General features: G+C 35.7%; 1 protein-coding gene across 1 annotated transcript in view; it reads left to right on the top strand.

The window, feature by feature from the left end:
* EFHC2 (EF-hand domain containing 2) overlaps positions 1–23,183 on the top strand; it is a 168,706-nt gene that overhangs the window by 4,095 nt on the left and 141,428 nt on the right. Inside the window, exon 2 of the mRNA XM_039851558.1 lies at positions 20,213–20,401. Coding sequence (XP_039707492.1) covers positions 20,213–20,401 — 189 coding nt within the window. The remainder of the gene's footprint in view (positions 1–20,212; positions 20,402–23,183) is intronic.

Raw genomic sequence — 23,183 nt, 5'->3', positions numbered from 1 at the left:
TCCCATTGCCACAAAAGATATCAACCCTAATGAAAGTGAGAGTGTAGTAGAATAAAACTTAGGATTTTTTTTCTTATAGTAAAATTTCCTGCTTGATTTTTTTTCTTTTTCCCTTATACATGTATGTGCAAGAGTAGTTTTCTCCCCTATTTAAAACTAAAAATGGATTATAGTTTGCTTTTCTTGAGAAACAAACAGGTAGGTAAGCTTAGCTTACTTCTCTTTTCATACATTTAAAAATTTATAAAGCGGCATAATACATTTATGTTAAATAACTGTTTTAATCCAAGATGGGATTAACTTTTTCAAAAAGTAGACTCAGTTGATTTAATTTAATAAAGGTTGTAAATTCATTTTAATTAATGCTACTTACAACATGAAAATATATTGACAATGTTAAATAAGCTACCAAAACCATATGACAAAGCAATATGAATAAAAATATAGCCTAATACACAATATGATGTGAGCCTTAAAAATTAAGTTTTTTACTGACTGACACGATCAGGTTCAAATATAGGCCATTAAAAAATTATTGTAATCTTGATCTCCTTATAGGTCTGTATATACATAAAAATATTCTTTTTTAACACTAAAAATAAATAATTTATTATTCCTTATTATAAATTAATAAATTACCTCTTCTTTGTGATACCTATGCTTATATTTTGCCACATAAATACTCAGTTCTAGGTCATAATTGAAATAAGCCTATGTAGATTTCACTTTCAACTGAAATGAGATTTCTGGCCTTCCTTTTGAAACTTGTTAAACAAGGGAAGCTTTGCTTATACATGTAAGAAGTTGAAAACTGCAGCAAAATGGTCACTGCTTTTCTTTGAATGGCAGGATACTTGACTTTCACATAAATCTGAAACTGGCCATAGGTGTATGTTTAACTTTATAAGAAATTGCCAAACTGTCTCCTAAAGTGGCCGTACCATTTTGCATTCCCACCAGTAGTGAATGAGAGTTTCTGTTACTCCCAATCTTTGTGAACAGTTGGCATTGTTAGTGTTTTGGATTTTAGCTATTCTAATAGGTGTGTAGTAGCATCTTATCCTGATTTAAATTTTTATTTCCATAATGGCTAACAATGTTGAACATCTTTTCATGTGCGTATTTGCCATCCGTATATCCTCTTTGTTGAAATGAAATGTCTGTTCATATCTTTTGCCCGCCTTTAATTGGGTTATTTCCTTACTGTTGAATTTTGAGAGTTCTTTATGTATTCTGGATACAAGTCCATTGTTGGATATGGGATTTGCTAATATTTTCTCCCAGTCTGTGGCTTGAATTTTCATTCTCTTAAAACAAGTCTAGAAAATATGTATACATTTTTAAAGATAAAATACAACATGAATCCAAACTGATATTTCCAATGTAAATTAAGGCTCATAAGTTTTTATTTAACTTCTTTGATTCTATACTTATCTTTTCTTATATTGAAAATCTTGATTCATAAGATGTTAGTATAATTACTTACTTGTTTTATTCTATTTATTGGGGAGGGGAAAATTTCCCCCTACTATTTTTGGTTATTTTTGACTGGTCCAATAATTAAATTGATACAAGACAGATTAATGGGAGAAAAAAACAAATTTAATTTTGGACATTTGGAGGTCTCATAGATGTAGGACCTAAAGAAATGACCAAAGCAGGCAATTTTTAGACAGAAACAATAAATTTGCGAAGAATTAAGAAAACAAGGAAACTTAGGTTTAGATACTGATTAGTGAAAAAAGTAAGCAGAGTTTTGTTCACACAGCCTTCTTGGTCCTGAATTTCCTGTCTCTGATGGTAAGGATGTCTTTCTGCCTCCTGATGCAGAGAGAGCACCTTTCACATGAGAGATCTGTTTCCTGCTTTCAGGGAGACGGAGAAAAGGGTCAGAGTGTCCTTGTACTGGTGGTTTCTCAAGTAACTTTAATTTAAAATAATCAATATGCCATATCAGCATATTTTGGGGCAGCCTTCCCTGAGTCCCATCATACCATAAATAAAAATATATATCCATATAATAGTTTCAATCAATAATAACAACATTATTACTAATAATTTGAGTTTTGAAAATAGTTTAAGATTTCTTTGTAGTGCTTTAGTTTTTAGACTATATCCCACTAGGAATGTACAGTCAAATTATTAGGCTTTAATTTCATTTAAATGATTAATGATAGTATGGTTAAGTTACAGCTCAATACCCAGTTAAGTTCATTTGTTTCATTTTGCTTTTTGATTTTTAACCTAAAAATTTTGTTTTATTATAATGTAAAAATAAAACATTTATGTGGCTTCAGAGTTAAATTTACAAAATGAGGTGCATTCAGACAAATGTGGCTTTTATCCCTGTCCCTTTAATCTTGTTCCCTCTCTCTATAAGTAACTTAAAAAAAACCCTATTTATTTGGTTTTGGGTTATACTTCCTGTTTTTTTTAATAGCAAATTCTTAAATATATTCACTTGGTCTCTTATTAAATAAACGGTAGCACACTCTACACATTCTCTTGTACCTTCCATTTTTCCTTTTAGCAGTATATCTTGGAGATCTCTCCTTAGGAGTATATAGAGCTGTCCTCATTCCATCAGAATGTGTTCCATTCACAGCTTCATAGTACTCCATTGTGTGGACATACCATAGTTTATATAACCCATCCCCTTTTGATGTGTAAATGTGTTATTTCTAGTCTTTTGCTATTAGAAATAATACTGTAATAAATAGCCAAAGTTGTGCTTCAAAAGAAACCATCAAAAAAGTAAAAAAGGCAACCTACAGTATGGGAGAAAATATTTGCAAAGCATATATCTGAATAGGCCCAAAGTAGAAACAACCCAAATGTCCATCAACCGATGAATAGATAAACAAAATGTGCTATGTCTATACAATGGAATATTATTAGCCATAATAAGGAATGAAATACTGATGATAAATGCTATAACATTGATGAACCTCAAGAACATTATACTATAAATAAGATGCAAAAAAGTACATATCGTATGATCCCATTTATGTAAAATATGCAGAATAAGTAAATTTATAGAGACAGAAAGTAGATTAATGGTTACCAACACCTGTGTGGAGGAAGGGAGGAAATAGGAAGTGACTCCTAATGGGTCTGGGGTTTCTCTTTGGAATGATGTAAGTGTTTTAAAACTAGATTATGGTGATGATTGCACAACTTTGTAGTTATAGTAAAATCCATTGTACAGTGTCTTTTAAATGGGTAAACTTTATGATATATAAATTATACCATAATAAAACTGTTAAAAAAATAAATAGCTAAAGAAAAAACAAACAATCCAATCAAAAAATGGGCAGAGGACCCGAACAGATACTTCTCCCTAGAGGAGATACAAATGGCCAAAAAATATTTGAAAAGATGCTGAACATCACTAGCTATTAGGGAAATGCAAATCAAAACCATAATGAGATACCATTTCACACCTGTTAGAATAGCTATAATCAACAGGGCAAATAATAACGAATGTTGGAGAGGATGCAGAGAAAAAGGAACCCTCATATACTGCTGGTGGTACTGCAAATTGTTACAGTCACTATGGAAAACAGTATGGAGGTTCCTCAAAAGACTAAGAATTGATCTACCATATGATCCAGCAACCCATCTACTGGGCATTTATCCCAAAGACTAGAAAACCCATATCTGAAAAGATATTTGCACACTGATGTTCATAGCAGCATTATTCACGGTGGCCAGGACATGGAAGCAACCGAAGTGTCCTACGATAGATGATTGGCTAAAGAATCGGTGGTACATATATACAATGGAATATTACTCAGCCATAAGAAGAAGTGAAATAAATATTGCTATTTGTGTCAACCTGGATGGACCTCGAGATAATCATGCTAAGTGAAATAAGCCAGACAGGAAAAGTGAATATCACATGATATCACTTATATGTGGGATATAAACCTAAAAGCAACAAATCAGGACAAACAAACAGAGAGTCATGGACATGGACAATAGACTAGTAGTTACCAGAGGGTAGGGGGAGATGGGTGGGGGGAGGTAGATGGGGTAAAATGGGTCAAATATGTGTTGACAGAAAGAAATCTAACTAGGGGAGGTGAACACACAGTGTAAACATATATATGCCTTACTGTTAAGGTGTACAGCTGAAACTTATTGGATTTCATTAACCAGTGTCACCATAAAAAAAAGAATATTAGCCCTTAAAAAAAAAGAAAAGAAAGGATTTATTTGGTGGTAAGAAATTGCTGGGCAGACAAACAATAGGTATCTACTGTGCCAGATCACAGGATGGTTTTGATTTAAAGTATTTTGTCACTTGTTCCCAGTAACTATTGAAATGCCTTGAAATCATATTATTTCAGACTGGGCCACTTCTTGAAGCTGCCATTCATACTTTGGAAATGACATACTATTCCATTGCTATTCCTAAATGTTAATTTGGAGTTCAGAAATTAGAGTAACCGCCTATTTAGGGATTAAACACCTAACTTTGCTTACTTTTATATTTTGTCCTGAACTTTATAACTGTGTCACTTAAGATACTTTTGGCTATAAGTAACAGAGTATCTGACTAACAGTGGCTTAAGCCAAATTAATTATATCATAAAAACTCTAGAGGTGTGGCAGTTTTGGGTTTAGGCAGTGGCTGACGAATGTCATAAAGGACTCAGATCATTTTTATCTTTTCATTCTGCCATCTTCAGAACAGGCTTTTTTTCTTTCTTAGGCTCGTGTCCTCATGGTTGTAAGATGGTTGCCTCAGATCCAGATATCACAACTTCTCATAACTATGTTCAAGACAAGCAGGAAGGAGAAAAAGGGAAAAAAGTCTCTTATGTCAGAAGAGAATGTTTCCCACTCCCCCAGTAAGCTTGCCCCTTGTATCTTATTGGTTCCTTTGGTACAAGGGTAGTTAGGAATTTGGTTTTTCACCATCTAGTTTTGAAACTGGGAAAGAGAAAAGAGAGTAATTAATGGCTGTTGAAAGCTAGCAAACTTTGTCTGCCACAACAGCCACATGCTGAATACCTGTGAGTCTAGATGTTTTCCTCAGCCTTAGCATCCCTTTCTTTAAAATTTTTTTGTTTCTGTTTTTTAATTATACAAATAACAAGAGTACATCATCATTGTAAAAAATTCAATACCATTCTTTCTTGACAGTCTTCTTTTTCATAATGCAAAACAAACCTAATTCTCCAGTTAAACCATCATGATCACTGTTCTTTGAATGGATTTTGCTCTTTCCCACTCAATTGTTTTTTTACTTGTCTCCATTCCTGACAGCATTCTCATACCTCTTTCTCTTCCCATCCAGATTCTAGACTTCTCTGGAAAATACTACCCCTCCCCCATTAAAACCTTCCCTGAAAAACAACAACAACAAAACCCTTCCCTGACCATCTCAGCAGAAACCATCTCTCTACATAACCCTGAACACTCATATTGTCCAAACCACTCATTTACTGCCCTATTGTCTGTGTTGTGTTTTTTTGTTCTTTATGTGTGATCGTGATATTCCTCAGCTGGCTGAGAAGCTGTGATCCAGTTGTTCTTTGGGTTGCCCTTCTTTACTTAGGGCAAACACCCCTTTTAGTGCCTGTCTATTGCCCCTGTCTACCTGTAGCAGCCATGCCTAAAAACTAGAGGGGATAAACACAGCTTGGGAGAATCACCTCTGGAATTAGCTTCTTGCTTGTGTCATTCACTGCTGCTGTGCAACAAAATTTGTATTTCTTATTTTAGCAACAGTGCTTTTGTGGCTTAAATAGGTTATAAGTCTCTCAGGACATGTGGTTTATACAAAGTGGCCAGGACAGCATGAAGATGTCACCATGCAAGTTGTGACTCAGCATCTCTGTGGCCTATTGGGAGACCAGTCTCCCAACAACAGGATTCCAGATATGAACTAGTGTAAATGTAAAGGGATTTTTTGGGCCATTTCTTGAGGAGTTTATCCTGTTCCTACAGTTGTAGAAAGGACAGAGGCAACTTTGCATGTGGATAGGAGTGGGGGGATGGGGGGGCGGATTCCCCATAGCAAAAAGAAGGGAGAGTTGGGCATTATTACTACTCATTAATCAGGCCTCAGGATGCCTGAATTTGATCTGGCAACTCCACTGCGACAAAGTGACCAGCTTGGCTAGTCGAAGGCCAAACAAATTCTTTGCTTTCCTAACCAAGTATTTGGCATCCCAAAGGAGGAATGGTCACAACTGCTAGAGTTTTGCTTGAAATCAGGTCAATTTACATGGCTTAACGGTTAATTTAGATTGCCTTTTCTTCACATGAGCTTAGTAATCGAAACAGAGATGTTTGTTTTATCATTTATAGAATCATTTCCATCTCATTTATGTGAGACTTTAGTCATTTACTGCTCATCTCTGTTCATACTCATACTTAATACTTTATAAAAGGCACCTGAGTGGAACCTCTCCTAGTTACCAAGGAGAATGGACCCTCTCTCCTTTTATTGTTAATTGAAATTTTTGTTGAGATCATTGTAGATTTACATGCAGTTATAAGAAATAATACAGAGAGATCCTGCGTACCTTTTACCCAGTTTCCCATTTTGTAACACTATAGTGTAATAGTACAACCAGGATATTAACATTAATATAATCCACCAATTTTATTTAGATTTTCCCAATTTGACTGGTAATTGTGTGTATATATTTAGTCTATACATTTCATCACATGTATAGGTTACTGTGACTACCATGATAGTGAAGATACAGAATAGTTCCATCATCACAAGGATCCCTCCTATTGCCCTTTTATAATTACACCCACCTCCTTCTCATCCCTTCCCTACCTCAGCATCCCTAACTCCTGGCAACCACTAATCTATTCTTCATTTCTAAAATTTTATTACTTTGAAAATGTTACTTAAATAGACTCATAAAGGGTGTACCTCTTGGGATTATTTTTTCCACTTGGCATAATTCCCTGGAGATTTATCCAGGTAGTTGTGTGTATTACTTGTTCATCTTTATTGCTGAGTAGTATTCTATGTGTGTACCACAGTTTCTTTAATCATTTACCTGTAAAGGACAGCTGGGCCTTTTCCAGTTTGGCTGTTGTGAATAAAGCTGCTACAAACAGCTATGTACAGATTTTTGTGTGGACATGTGTTTTCATTTTCTGAGATAAAAGCCCAGAAATGCAGTTGCTAGATCATATAATAATTGCATATTTAGTTCTTTAAGGAACTACCAAACTATTTTTGAGAGCAAACACCATTTTACATTCCCAGCAGCAGCGTTTGAATGATCTAGTTTCTCTGCATCCTAGTCAGCATTTAGTGTTGTCACTACTTTTTATTTTAGCCATCTGATAGGTGTGTAGTGATAGCTCATTGTGGGTTTAATCAACATTTCTCTGATGGCTAATGAGTTGAATATCTTTTCATGTGCTTATTTGCCATCTGTATATCCACCTTGGTGAAATGTCTGTTTATGTCTTTTGCTGGTTTCTAATTGGATTTTTTTTCCTGTTTGAGAATTATTTATACATTCTAGATACAAGCCCTTTGTCTAAGATGTGGTTTGCATGTTTTTTCTCAGTCTGTAGCTTGTCTTTTCATCCTGTTAACTGTCTTTTGCAGAACAAAAACATTTCTAATTTTGATGAAGTCCAATTTATCAGTGTTCCTTTCTAAGGATTGTGCTTTTGGTGTTAAGTCTAAGAACTCTCTGCCCAGCCCTTGATCCTGAAGATTTTCTCTGTTTTTTTTTCCTAAAATTTTTATAGTTTTACATTTTATGTTCAAATCTGTGATCCATTTTGAGTTAATTTTTGTATAAGTTGTGAGATTTAGCTCATGATTCATTTTATTTTGCCTATGGATATCCAGTGACTCCAGCACAATTTGTTGAAAAGGTTCTCCTTTCTCCACTGAATTGCTTTTGCACTTTTGTAAGAAACCATTTGAGCATATTTGGGTTTCATTCTGTGTTTTCTGTTCTGTTCCCTTGATCTGTGTCTATCCCTCTGCCAATGCCACACTGTGTTTACTACTGTACTAATATTGTACATCTTAACATTAAGTATAGTTATTCCTCACACATTTTTCTTTGTCAAGATTCTTCTTTGTCTAGGGCCTGTAACTTTCCATATGAATTTTAGAATAAGCTTGTCTATGATTACGAATATCTTTGCCGGAATTGTGATAGGAATTGCATTAAACTTCTAGATCAATTTTGGGAGAATTGACATCTTCCAATTTATGAACATAATGTCTCTCCATTTCTTTAGGTCATCTTTGATATTTTTCATCAGCATTTTGTAATTTTCAGTTTACAGATTCTGTACATGTTTTGTATTTCCTTTTCCTTGGAGTGATTGTAATGACATTGTGTTTTAAATTTCAGTTTCTCGTGTTCATTTTTAGTGTATAGAAATGTGATTGATTTTCGTGTGTTGATCTTGTATCCTGTGACCCTCCTGAACTCACTTATTAGTTTTAGGAAATTATCAATGTAAATTCTGTGGGATTTTTTTTACATAGATAATCTTATCATCTACAAATAGAGATAGTTATATTTCTTCCTTTTCAATCTCAATCCCTTTTATTTTTCTATCCTTATTGTAAGGGGTAGAACTTTCAGTAATCTGTTGAATCAGAATGATGAGAGCAGACATTCTTGCCTTGTTTCTGATCTTAGGGGAAAAACATTTAGTATCTTACTGTTAAGTATGATGTTAGATGTAGGTTTTTTGTAGATGCCCTTTATCAAGTAATTTCCATCTATTCCTAACTTGCTGAGAGTTTTTATCAAGAGTGAGTGTTGGAGTTTGTCCAATGAGTTAACTTGTATCAATTGATATGATCATTTGAATTTTCTTTACTTGGTGGATTACGTTGATTGATTTTTGAATGTTGATCCAGCCTTACATAATAAATCCAATTTGGTCATAGTGTATAATTAATTCTTTTTGTGTATTGCTGGACTCAATTTGCTATTTTTTTTTGTGGAGGATTTTTGCTTCTATGTTCATGGGAGATATTATTTGTCTATAGATTTTTTGAACTGTGGTATCTGGTTTTGTATCAAGATAATACTGATCTAGTAAAATGAGTTGGGAAGAGATTCTTCCTTTTTTATTTTGTGAAAGAGAGTGCATAAAATTTGTGTTAGTTCTTGTTTAAATATTTGGCAAAATTTTCCATTAAAGCCAGCTGGGCATGGGAGTTTCCTTTTGGCTTTTAGTTAAAGATTTAGGTTCTTTAAAGATTGAAGGACTAGTCAAATTATTTCATCTTGACTGAGTTTTGATAGATTGTGGTTTTGAGAAATTGGTCCACTTTTTCTAAGTTGTTGAATTTATGTACGTAAAGTTGGTCAGAGTATTCCTTCTATCTTTTTATTGGCCATAGAATCTGTGAAGATATCCCTTATTTCATTTCTGATATTGGTGATTTTTATCTTATATTATTTAAAAAAATTTAAAGGTTTGCTCTAATTGATTTATCACCTTTTTGTTATTTTTAAAGAAAAAACTTCGTATTTGATTTTCTCTGTTGTTTCCTGTTTTATCAATTTCATTGATTTCTGCTCTGCTCTTTATTATTTATTTCTTACACTTGGCTTTCAGTTTATTTTACTCTTTTTTAAAATAATTTCTTGAAGTAGGAACTTAGGTTTTTGATTTGAGACCTTTCCTCATTTCTGATGTATTTAGTGATATTGATTTCTCAGCACTGCATTAGCTGTATCTCACATGTTTTGAAATGTTTTATTTTCTTTTTCTTTTAGTTCTATTTTTTAAAAAATTTCTTTTGAAGTTTTCTCTTTGACCCATAGACTGTACAGAAGTGTGTTTAATTTGCGAGCATTTGGAGATATTGCTGTTGTCTTTCTGTTATTGATTTCTAGTTTGACTTTATTCTTATCAGAGAATATAACCTGTATGATTTTAATTCTTTTAGATTTCTTGAAATTTCTTTTATGGTCCAGAGTATAGTCTCTCTTGGCAAATGTTCCATACACACTTGAAAAGAATATGTATTCTGCTGTTGTTGGGTGGAGTTGTATATACTTTAGTTCAGTTCTGTTGATGGCTGAGAGTATTGTTGAAGTCCCCAGCCGTAATTGTGGATTTGTTTATTTCTCCTTTCAGCTTTATAGGTTTTGCTTCATATATTTTCAGGTTCTGTTGTTTAGTGCATACACATTTATGTTTGTGGTATTTTCCTAGTGGATTGATTCTTTTATCGTTATGTAATATCCCTCTTTTCTCAAGTAATTTTCTTTGCTCTGAAATCTAGCTTATCACATACCAGTGGTCCCCAACCTTTTTGGCACCAGGAACCGGTGCTCCTGTGAGAATCTAATGCCTGATGATCTGAGGTGGAGCTGAGGTGGTGATGCTTGTGCTGGGGAGCAGCTGCAAATACAGATGAAGCTTTGCTTGCTTGCCTGCTGCTCACCTCCTGCTGTGTGGCCCAGTTCCTAACAGACCACGGACCAGTACCGGTCTGCAGCCCAGGGGTCGGGAACCCCTGATCTAGCCTTTTTTAAATTAGTGTTTGGTATATCTTTTTCTATCCCTTTACTTTCAGCTGACCTATGTAACTGAATTTGAAGTGAGTTTCTTGTGAACAGCATGTAGTTGGTCATGCTTTTTAAATCCACCCTGAAAATCTGCCTTTTTGATGAATGTATTTAGATCATTTAAATTTAAGGTGATTATTATATACCTTTCCTATTTTTAAATATAATTTTCATGGTTATCTGATTGTTATAAATTTTGTTTCAGTCCTTGCTCTTGTGGGATCAGAGACTGTTGATGAAGATGTTCAGATTCCAGTCCTAAAACACACTCAGCACAATTACACAATTACCACTCCCTCTCACCCTCGGGCTTCTATCATCCGCTGACCTCACAGCTATGGGACAAGGCTGCCTCTGTCCCCAAAAGTCTTTAGCAATTCACCAAGTATAGTTGGAAGATACGTTGCCCTTGTATTCCACCTTTCCACTCTGACCCAGGATTTTTGAATCCATAGGTCTTACACTGAGTGTCCATGGTCCCTAAAGCCAACAGACTCTGCTGGGTGTGGGGAGAGGGAAGTCAAATGTGATGTGGTTTTGTGTTGTAGGTACTTTGTTTTCTGGTGCCACCTTCTTTGACCATCAGCTTCAGATGCTGCTACAGCCAGAATGTTATTACAGGTGTGCTGAACTTGAGTGTTATGAGGAGCTCACTTCAGCCTACCTACCCTGAAACACACACACACACACACACACACTCATGAACCTCCATCTCATCAACAGCTCAAAGTTTCACTTTGAGGTAGACTTTCCTTCATAATATCCATAAAGAAGGTACTGGACCAGATCATGAACTCCTGGTTTTCATCTCCAGATACACTGCCCATGTGTATACAACTCACAACTGCCTTTAGCTTTTCTGTTCTTCTAGTCTTATCAGTGGAACCAGTTGCCCGTCTCTATAAATTCTAGAATTAATCTCAAATAGATCCCTTAAGTCAGTGAGAGTGATAAATTTTACTAATAATTGTTTTACTCAAAGTTTGAGAAGAGATTTATTTTTCTCAGTATATAAAGAAAACTACCCTTTAGAGTAGTTAATAATATTATTCTGTTAAAAAAATCCATTAAAGCACAGCTTTTAGAAACTAAATTCATCAGTTTGTAATGCTTTCTACTGCAAATAATGGCATACCTGACCAGTAGAGGTTTAAATAAGCAGAGATTTATTTTTTTCACTAAGCAGGAAGTTTGGAGGTAGGTAGCTTCTGGCATACATTTAAAGGCTCAACTTTACCTGAGCCAGAATCTCTATAATCCTCCCCACCTTCCTGCCCATGATCCCAAGGTAGCTGGCTGCTGCATGTCCAGGCATCATGTATACATTTCAAGATAAGAACAGGTGAGCTAGGGGCCATATCACCTGCATTTTTCCCTTGGTTCAAGAGAACAGGAGCTTTTTCGAGAATCTTAGAACAGACTTCTGAAAAGGAGGCTGAGGAAACAAGTTTAGCGTTTGGTCTTTTTCTGAATTCTAAATGGAGACTGACAATGGAGAAGGAATTTGAGAATGAATGCACTAATCAGCTACATCGAGTCAGTGATTTTAACTGACTCGGGGAAGTCTTTAGAATACTTTTTATTGGTTAGTGCTTTGAGTTGAATTATTTAGAGAGAAAAAGTCAGAGTCTTCTGAGGAAGGGGCTGCATATCTCTCTAGATCTTATTAATTTAAATTTTACTTTCTACTCTACAGATTTAAATATATTATTAAATATATAACACCAATTTTATTGTTATATTGAGTTGATGGCTAAAAATCAGTAGCTCAACACTTTTCCAATTTAGATTTGGAAAGAGAAAAAATTAGCTTAAAAATGTTTGAAGTTTTCTTTGACATGGCTTTTTTAATTTTTACATTTGGGGTTTCTTTTTGAGTAATTTACCTTTGTTAATAAGTAATGATAACTTTCATGCTTTTATGGTCCTGAACTCTTAAGATCTCACTATACTCGAAGCAATTTTGTTGTTCAAAAATTGAACAACAATTTTTCAATTGTTCAAAAATTGAAAGGTTCACAGTATTTGCTGAGTGACTTCTTTTTCTCTGTAAAAGTACAGAAAAGAAGAAAAGAGAAAATGAATTTCTAAAATAAATATGACATGAAAAGAGAGAAAAAAGCTATTCATGGAACAGAAGCAAACTAGTCCTAAACCTGATCCAGGCGAGAATATCTAAATGATAGTTTTAGGTACCTCTATAGCATAATTCCCATTAGCCTCAAAGAGTAGTTAGAAAAGTATTGTTAATGTTCATTGAAATACTAAATATTAACTGGCTTTCTCCAGTCCTCAAATTTCCAGTAACTGCTAGTGGCCATAAAAGAGTTTCTATAGCACTCTCTAATGTCTGTCCTGTTTTTAAGGGATTGAGTTTAGGTAGAATGATCTGATCTAATCCCTCCCTTCCAGGTCATGGTGGTCATTTTCATTATTATGTTTGTCAAAAGAAAAGTATTTATTCAATACTGATGACTTAAACAAGGGGAGGCCTATTACTTTTCTCAGCCAGAGCACAAAAAAAAACGCAAGGCCTAAGGCTTAAGGGCTCAAGCATGGAGTTTACATCCTATATTCATTGGTTATACTAGTTGATTGAGCTTGGGAATATTACTTAAAACTCTATGCATGAAGTCTCTCTGTAAAATGGGGATAATGATAAAGCATATTTAGAGATTTGCTCTGAGAATTAAAAGAATTTAATTACTTCTAAGGTACTTAGAACAGTGCTATACATGTTAGCAATTATGGCTTCAGGAATGATATTAACATCTCATCTGCAAAGATAGACTTCTAGCTCCTAGTGGCCCTAATGAGCTGTCAGATTCTTACCAAGCACCTCACTCTTCCTGCCTTTGTCATATAGTTGTTAAGCATCTAGGCTTGGAGTATAGCCTAGAAAGAAACAAAGATACTCTGATGTGCTCTAAAAGAGAGATTGTAAATGGATAAACAAATCATGCTCATGACTATAGCCTGCTTCTCAGTTTGGGTTAGCTTTATGGTTTCTATAGTGACCCTGACAACTTATTGATTATTCATTAATCAGTCTGACCCTGTCATAACATTGATCTTCCAATCTTTAGCATCACAGAAGGAGTGGTGATATTAGCTTTTAATTTGATGTGAAACATCAAGGAGAGTCTAGAACTGGCTGCTATTTTTCCAATAGTGGTGTCATAAGTGGGATGGGACACAGGATGTTGAGATACCAAGGAGCACTGGATCTGTGATCGTAATATTCCTGATTTTTATCATTTGCTAAGACATTTGCCTAATTTTTTTGGACCGAGACTGAGCAGCATTTCAGTCACTAGGGCAAAGGGCAGATTGACATTTGATCCTAAGAAATTGTATTGGCAACCTCACTTGAATATGTGTGTTGGGAGGGGTAAACAGTTGAAACTGGTGCCTTGTAGACTTTTACATCGTACCAAACAAATCCTTAGGCAATTAGTTTCTAAGGTATTGGATTTTGAATCGAAATTTCAAGTTAATACTCCAGTAGTACAGAAATGGAATTTTGCATTCTATGCTGATTAGAATAACAGTAGAAATTGGCATTACTGAACTTAAAGAAGTGGTGTGTGTGTGTGTGTGTGTGTGTGTGTGTGTGTGTGTGTGTGTGTGTGTGTGTGTGTTTTGTTGGTTTGTTTGAATGTGTAGATTCATAACTCACAAGTCAAGAGTTTTAGAAAGATTTTAGTAATAGTTCTTTTCATGCTATAGTATTCTTTTTAAGAATTAGGTCTGGCTAATTTTATTTTATTAGCAAAAGAATTGAGAATATTTAGCAAATATCTAGCTAATACTCTTTGGATAGAGAAATTGCTCATCATTTTAGTAGGAACTTAAATTACCTTCTGAATTTGATATATTGTGGTTTCCCCTTAATTTTCACAGTACTGGTGGATCTTTAAAATAAAAAGGCCCTGTTGTATGGTATTCTGTCATTGTGACTAGCTGGACAAAAATGTGCTGACAAGAATTCATAGCATTCATGTATATGCACGAATGGGTCGACAAGTACATCTCATTTGCCCTTTGCTTCTTCCAGTCCCTCTCTTCCCCTTGCTGTTGTGATGGTGACCAAGAAAGGAAGGGCTAGTCTTGCTGAGGGCGCTTCAAGCTCAATCTACTGCTTTAGTCTCCTTCAGAAATTTCAGAATGAGAAATTCAACCTGTGCTGGTAGAAACATGTTTGGAAGCTGCACCAAATATGTAGGCTAAGGAGCCAGGTTGTGGAAGTACTTCATCCTCCTTGTTTTTCTTCCTCCCACCACTCACTTTCAAAGTGAAAGTGAAGCTCACATGAAACTTTCAAATCACCCTCCCACACCTTGCCATCACTCTTTTTTAATACATTCAATCACAGATGTTGATTTCTTTACCTGATGTCCACTATAGCAGCACTGCTCAAAGCATGGTGTGCGTTTGTGATATTGGGAGTCTTTAGAAACTTATTTAGCAATTTGACATTGCCATGATATCCAAGAGTATGATCAGTGGGCTTGCAAGTTTTTATGTCTTTGTTTTTATTTTAATTTCTTGTAATTAATTTTATTGCATATTACAAAAGTATCAGTCTAAAATGATTTGGGGAGAAAACTATCAGACTTGCCCTTCCTTAAACACAGTTTGAGGGTCCCTGTTTTATAGACATTCGTTGCTTCCCATTCCCATTGTCTTCACCCTTGTGCATGCCTTTCTCACATTGTACCTACTCGGCTGTGCTAGCAGCTTGCCTAGTCTGCCTACCTCTCACCTCTCATTCTAATCCATCATTTTTGTAAAATGTCAAGTGCAAAGAAGTGAATTAATTATCTTCCTCTGTTTCTGGCGCAATATCATCATTAATCTGTGCAAGGTCTCTCTCATGTTTTATGTAATTTTATTCCTCATCATTCCCGATCCTCTCATTCCCTCTCCACTTTTATGTGGGCCTTCATTCACATGTCTTTGGTATACATTCTTGAATCTGTATGTGTCCTCGTAAAATATGTATCATATTTTGTGTTTTTTAAAAAAATATAAATAATACTGTGGGCTGTAGATTTCCTACCCAATAATATATTTTAAGGATCTGTCTATATTGCCATATGCACATCCGATGCTATGGAATGAATTGTGTCTGCACAAAACTTATATGTTGAAGCCCTAATCCCCCAGTGTGAGGGTATTTGGACATGGGGCCTTGGGAGGTAATTAGGTTTTAAATGAGGTCATGAGGATGGGGCCCCCATGATGAGATTAGTGCTCTTATTTACGAAAAGATACCAGAGAGCTTGCTCTCTTTCTTTCATGGCCATATGGGGACACAGTGATAAATTGGCAGTCTGCAAGCCAAGAAGAGAGCCCTCACTGGGCAGCCAAATTGACCACTATCATGGACATCCAAGTCTCTAGAACTGTGAGAAATAAATTCCCGTTGTTTAAGCCACCCAATCCATGGAATTTTGTTACGTCAGCCTGAGCTAATACATGTAATTTATTGCTTCTAAGCAGTGAGGTGAAGTTAACATCCACCATAGTGTACTTATCCATTAAGTCATCTTTTCTTATTCATTCCATCAACATGGATATGTAGGTTGCCTCCAACTCCCCCCAAATACCAACACATTCTCATACATATCCATTTATTGGCTACTGTCAGAATTTCTCTAAGGTATGTATCCAGGAGTGAGATTCTTGAATCATAGGGAACACACATCTCTAATTTTGCCAAGTAGTACTATATTGCTTCCCAGAATGACAGTTAACTTGCCCATCAACAAAGTACTAGGGTTTCTGCTTCCCCATGTTCTCGCCAACCTTTGATATTATCTAGCTTTCCAATTCTTGCCATTCCAAGGCTATAAAATGGTTTTCAGTCCATCTAGAACATGGCCATCTCTAACACTCTTTCATTATATTTCATCCTTGCTCAAGGAGAGTTTCAGATGTATATAGTATTTAAATGTGAGGCTTCCCATAATATAGACCTACTCACATATTCTATTCTATCTCATCCTCCTTCTAAATTTGAACTTATCCTTTTTATTAGTCTCACTCCTCTCTTGCCCCTCACACTAGATGCTGTCAGTTCAGCTGCAGTGTATCACTCATAACCCTCCCTGGAACACACTTGCCTTTCCACCTTGCCTTTCCTCTCATGTTTAATTCATCCCATTCCTCCAGGCCCAAGACAGTATCCAGTTATTCACAGGACCTTAACACTACTACTCCAGACTGGCTGCATATGGCTCTGGGTGGATAAACTTATCAGAATTTAGGATCACATGAACTTAGGTTCAGATGCAGGCTTCATTAGTTACTGTGTAACTGTGGGTGTGCTAGTCTACCTTAGTCTGCCTGTTTCCCTATCAGTAAAATGTCAGTAATAACATCTATGAGATGGTTTTGTGATGGTGAAATGTGATAATATACATAAAACTTTTAGTAAAGGGTCCAGCTCATAGTAAGTGGTCAAAAATGGTAACTATATTGTTGTTTTATATATCTAAATTTTGCCTCATCAGCAAGATCATGGGTTTCTTCTTCAGGGCAGGGGCTGAGTCTTATGCTTATTTTAGCTAGTATATCTGGCACAAAGCAAGGAATATAGTAAATGCTTAGGAAACATTTACTGGTTTGTCCTGAGATGAGTTTGTGTTTACCTGAAATTACTTGCTTTAAAAGAGGGAACTTGCTTATAAAATTCTATATTATTCACCATTCATTTTAACCAGCCCAACTTTTGCTTTGCTATATTGATTTGGGACTGACTTGTGGTAACCTGAGTGTGCGTGTGAATGTGTGTGAGTAGGCAGGTATTTGGGGAGGCTGGAAGAGGTGTTGGCAATGGATTCTCTAAGGAAGAGAGCCAGGCTGCAGCTCATCATCCTAACCACTGCTTTTACCTTTTCTCCTGAAACCTTCAAGCTGGGCTGTTAATCTTATCTGCTTAGGGCGGCTTTTGTGGCCCAGCTACCCTGGGCAGGGCTGTTCAGGCTTTTCCCTATTCTTCCGGGCTGCCTTCACTATAAGAGGAAATGAGGTCTTTTCTTTTTAATATTGGGCATTTTATTGAGGTATTATTGACATATAATATCACATTAGTTTCAGGTATACAATGTAATGATTTAATATTTATATATATTGCAAAATGATCAGTACAATAAATCTAGTTAACATCCATCACCATACATCAGCAGTCCTCAACCTTTTTGGCACCAGAGACCGGTGCTCCTATGAGAATCTAATGCCTGATAAACTGAGGCAGTGATATTAGTACTGGAGAGCAGCTGCAAATACAGATGAAGTTTAGCTCCTGCTGTGAGGCCTGGTTCCTAACAGGCCATGCATCAGCAGCCTGGGGATTGGGGACACCTGTATAGTTACAAAATTTTTTTTATTGTGATGAGAACTTTTAATAATTATTCTCTTAGCAACTTTCAAATATACAATACAATGTTATTAACTATAGTCACCATGCTATACAATAACATCCCATGACTTATTTATTTTATACCTGGAAATTTGTAGCTTTTGACCTCCTTTACTCATTTCATCCCCAGCCTCCATGTTCCACTTCTGGTAACCACCAATCTCTTTTCTGTGTCTATGAGCTTCGGTTTCATACAATATTTGTCTTTCTCCGACTTATTTCACTTAGCATAATACCCTCAAGGTCCATCCATGCTTTCTCAAATTGCAAGATTTCATTCTTTTTATGGCTGAATAATATTCCATTATATATACCACTTTTTCTTTATCCAGTCATCATTGATGGACACTTAGGATGTTTCTATGTCTTGGCTATTGTAAACAGTGTTGCAATGAACATAGGGGGGTGCATGTATCTTTTCAAATTAGTGTTTTAATTTTCAGTTAAATACCTAGAAGTGGAATTTCTAGGTCATCTGGCAGCTCTATTTTTAGTTTTTTGAAGAACCTCTATACTGTTTTCCTTAGTGGCTGAACCAGTTTACATTCCTACTACCAGTGCATGAGGGTTCCCTTTTTTCCACATCTTCATCAACACTTGTTATTTTTTGATAACTATTCTAACTGGTGAGAGGTGATATCTCAATTTGGTTTTGATTTGCATTTCCCTGATGATTAGTGATGTTGAACATCTTTTCATATGTATTGGCCATGTATATGCCTTCTTTGGAAAAATATCTACTCAGATTCTCTGCCCATTTTTTAAATCGGGTTTCTTTTTACTATTAAGTTGTGTGTGTTCTTTGTATATTTTAGAGATTAGCCCCTTATTAGATATATGATCTGCAAATATTTTCTCATTCAGTAGGTTGTCTTGAAATAAGAAAAGACAAACAAACAAAGGTCTTTTTGAACTTCCTCTCATACTTCCCTGCCAGTGCATCATGCTTTGCAAGAGGCCATTGCTCTGGCTGTATATAGGTCTGTCTAAGTGTTCAACTTTAAGCAGCAAATTAAAGATAATGGTTACTTGTAGAGAAGGAGGCAAGGGCATGAACTCTGAGAGAGAGCTTCAATAGTACCTGAAGTGTTTTATTTTTTTTGCATGGCTATGGGGTAGACAAATTTCATTATGATATATATGATATTTATTGTCATATATCATATATTATGGATATTATATTATCTTGAATTTGCTACTTGTCATTTCCATGCTTATATTATCCATAAATAACACTGTATTTTGAATATTTTCAAGCTTTATATATGTGGAATTATCAAATTTTATGTACCCTTCTACTATACCTATTTTTTTTGCTTGACATCGTTTGAGATTTGTCTATATTGACATATGTGATTTTAGACCTCTGTATTAATATTCCATTTTATAAAAAGAACACAATTGAGGTATGTTTTCTGCTACTCATGGACATTTAGGTTGTTTCCTACTTTTCACTCGTACAAACAATGCTTTAACAGATCATCTGATATATAGCTCCTCGTGCACAGCGCAAAAGATATTTCAGAGTGGACTTGCTAGGACATAGGGTACATACACTTTTCACTTTGCTAGGTATTGCCATCTCTCTCCTTAGAGGGATTCTTCTGTTTTATTTTCTTACTAGCAGTGCATATGAGTTGATGCTGGCTCACAATTTTGCCAGCCCTTAATAGCATTATTCGGTCTTTCCTCTCTGCCCAGATTCCCTAGAAAAGATGGGAGGCAATTGAGGAAGAGGGAAGGCAAGGTTCTACAATTAGGACGAGAATGTCAGCTCTGGAGAACTTCCTGTTACATTTATTTTAATGAGAAAAAATATTTTATTCTCTGTTTTGGTGAAAATAGTGTTTAGACTTCTGTGGGGAAACTTAGATTTTTATTCTGAAGTAGAAGAGTTTTTTTTTCCTATTTGCATTCTTGACAAATAGGGAGACTAGACTAGTTAGCAAGCTAATGTTCTAAATGTTCACTTGTGGTAATAGTTATTTTTAAATGTTTTAAATAGCATGGAGCATTGGGTTTATTCTTACTGCTTTTCAAAATTTTGAACTTGTTAAAATGAATCGAATTTGAAATGTGGCATAACTTTATGGATAGAGATTGATCATAATTATTTGCCACTTTAATATGCATTTTGTAATGGGAAAAATAAATGATGAGAAATCTGTTTACCTTTTAAAACAAATAAGAAAAGCCATAAAGAGTAATTTTGGTCATTTTATGTTATCTCTTGTATTCATAGGTGGGAAAGGAGAAGTTCCACAAATCTCAGCATTTGAGCTATTTAAATAATGTTAGGATGCTGCTGAGTGAAGGTAAACCTGGAATAGGTGGAGAACCCCTTCTCAGGGAAAAGACGAAGCCTAAATACAGTGTATTTACTAAAGAAATTGGAAGCGACGTACCATCCTGGGTAGCTTTTGATAGACAGGTAAGTTACATGACATTGAGAGAAATGCAATCTTAAAATGTTACATGTACTAAATATTAAGTATATTTGAGAAAATAAGAGTCCTCAATGTAAATATTAAGGCTAGAAGTATGAAAAGACACATTTGAGAACAAAAGTACCCTAAACAAAGAAAAGTTATCACCGCTCCTTTTCTGACCAGGCACATTGGTTCAGGACGCCACATGTTCACCTTTGTTGATTAATGCTTATCAACCTATCTCTCATCTCCTCCCCCGGACAGGATAAGCTGTCCTTCTATAGATACTGAGAGTCCGGTCAGGCTGGTCAGAGGACCAAAGGGTGACTCGGCAATCATTGTAAAAGTGAAGGAAGGAAGTATCATTATTAGATAAGAGTCTGATCTTAATGTTATGTGTGTTTGTACACATAACACACACACATATACTGGCATATTGACATTTGCAAAAGGTAATCCATTTGAATATCTTTTAAAGGGTACTGAGGTCAAAGGGGAAAACACCAAGTTGATCAGTTATTTCCCATAAGGCAGTTATATGGATATGCTGTGTTTTATTGACAATCCTGTATCACCGCCCCCTGTTCTTTTCTCCAAAAAAGAACCTGTTATTAGATTATTTAGGCTCTGTAATTAAAAAATAATTCAGGATTGGATAAGAACTTAAACCTTAGTATACTGTTTATCAGGTGGTTTTTAGCAGCTTTAACATAGATTGGTTGACAATACTTTGATTCTAATTAAAATGTTTTCCAGTTTGGTAGAAGTGACATGTCCTATGTCATCAGTGTTAGGGACAATAAGTTAGAGCACATATTTTTTTGAAGCCCAGTTCTGACACTTATGGAGATCTTAACAGACTGCAGGGAAGCTTCTTTTCCAGGAAACCATCTCTATATCGAACATGGACCATTTCTCTCTCTCTCTCTCTCTCTCTCTCTCTCTCTCAAATTATTTTCAGTACCTGCTCAGTGCTGACCCAGAGTTCAGAAATAATTTATGGGCTGACTTATTTGGATGGATCATGCATGGTTTCCTGTTAATATCAATCTCATAGGTGTTTGCATATCACCATTCTATAATATTTGATTTGGCTAGGGCCAAAGAAAAGATTTCACTTTTACTTCTTGTGTCAAAAAAGAGAATTGAAACTAATCCACTGCTGACTAAGTAATGTTGTAGGCCACAATATATTAAACTATTCTCTTGCATTTGAAGTTGAAAATTCCTTTTAGTTCATGTTTTTCTCAATATGTAATATGTACCTTTCAAGCCTATTTTAGAGCCCTTTAATTACTTCTAAAATTATGTAGAATATTTCATGAAGTTGGAATAAGTTTAGCTTCCAACTACTTTAGAAAATGAAGAGCTTCTCGTTTTAGACCTAACTAAATGCAACATAATTCTTTCAGTTATTTTGTTGGTCAACTTCAATTAAATATTCATCGAGCTTTAAACTAGACGCTAAGACTATGAAATATTTACATGCTCTGATGAGATTGTGAACTACAGGCTGGATCTTGGTTAATATCCATAACAAATTATAAAGTGCTTTCTAGATTCATGGTTCAACAAAACAAGTCAATACCTGTTAACCCTTTTTCTTAAAAATGAGACATTTTCAACTCATTGTCAATTTTCCCAATAGCTTTTAATCATAGTACTATATCTAGGGTTACATTCTCAAACAATGCAAAGTAGAAATAAAGGCAGTTCCTTGGAAAGTGTATCAAAATTAATATTTGTAGTAGATGCTCTTGGTGCCCACCCAGATCCACATTAAGGGTGGGGCACCCATCTTATCCTAGCTGTAGCAAGTACTCACATTTATAACCCCCTTTGAGTGTCACTCTTGGCCATTGGGCATTGATTGCATCACACAGAGAAACCTGAGAGGTGACACTATCCCCTTCACCACAAGAGTTGGCAGCAAATGCTTGACTGATTTGTCAAAAGTAAAAAGCTGAGCTTCTTCAACGCAAGCACCTCTGTATTCCGATATAGGCTCATAGCCTCTGTGCATCTGGCCAAGGCAAAAATTCATGTGAGAATTCATCCCTTCCTTTAGCTGTTCTCCTTGCTCCCTTCCAGTTTCTCCTATGAGTGTGCCGATAACAAATCACATACATCTAAATCCGTTTTAGGCTATGCTCTGAGGAGCCCAGCCTAAGAGAACATTTCAATTTTTTCCATAATTCTAAAAGTGATCATCAAAATGCTCTGCTGAGGCAGACCATCAAATTACAGAGAAGATGATAATTGCAGTCACCAAAAAGAGCCAGCATTTATTATCCCATATAGCCTCCATTGCGACATTTCTAGCTGTTTTATTCTCCACTCCCCTGCCCTTCATTCTTACAGAGAGAATACCAGTTTTATTCGGGCTGGAGAGGTGACCACTTAAAAGCGTTCACCTTCCCGGGCTCCCAGGCTCCTTGCTGCTAGGGCTGCCACATGACTCATCTGGCCAATGGTACATGAGTTAAGGTTTATTGTGTGTGGCTCCTGGAAAAGTTATTTTTCTAAGGAGTCAGGCTCAGCTGGCATGTTTTTCCTGCCCAGAACTAGGACATAATTCCTAAGGACACAACAGACATCTTGTGAGCACAGCAGAAATAAAGAGGACCTAGGGCTCTGCTGGCATCATGGAGCTACTGTTTTCAGGCCTGGGCTGTCTCTCTCTGAACTTCTTGCTATATGAGAAAAATCAGCCCCTATTTCAGAGATTCTCAACCCAAGGAGGCCTTTGGAAATGTATGGAGGTGTTTTGGGTTATCACAATGA

The sequence above is a fragment of the Pteropus medius genome, unplaced genomic scaffold (assembly GCF_902729225.1).
Source record: "Pteropus medius unplaced genomic scaffold, Ma_sr-lr_union100, whole genome shotgun sequence".
Lineage (NCBI taxonomy): Eukaryota > Metazoa > Chordata > Mammalia > Chiroptera > Pteropodidae > Pteropus > Pteropus medius.
This window is presented reverse-complemented; position numbering and strand designations above follow the sequence as displayed.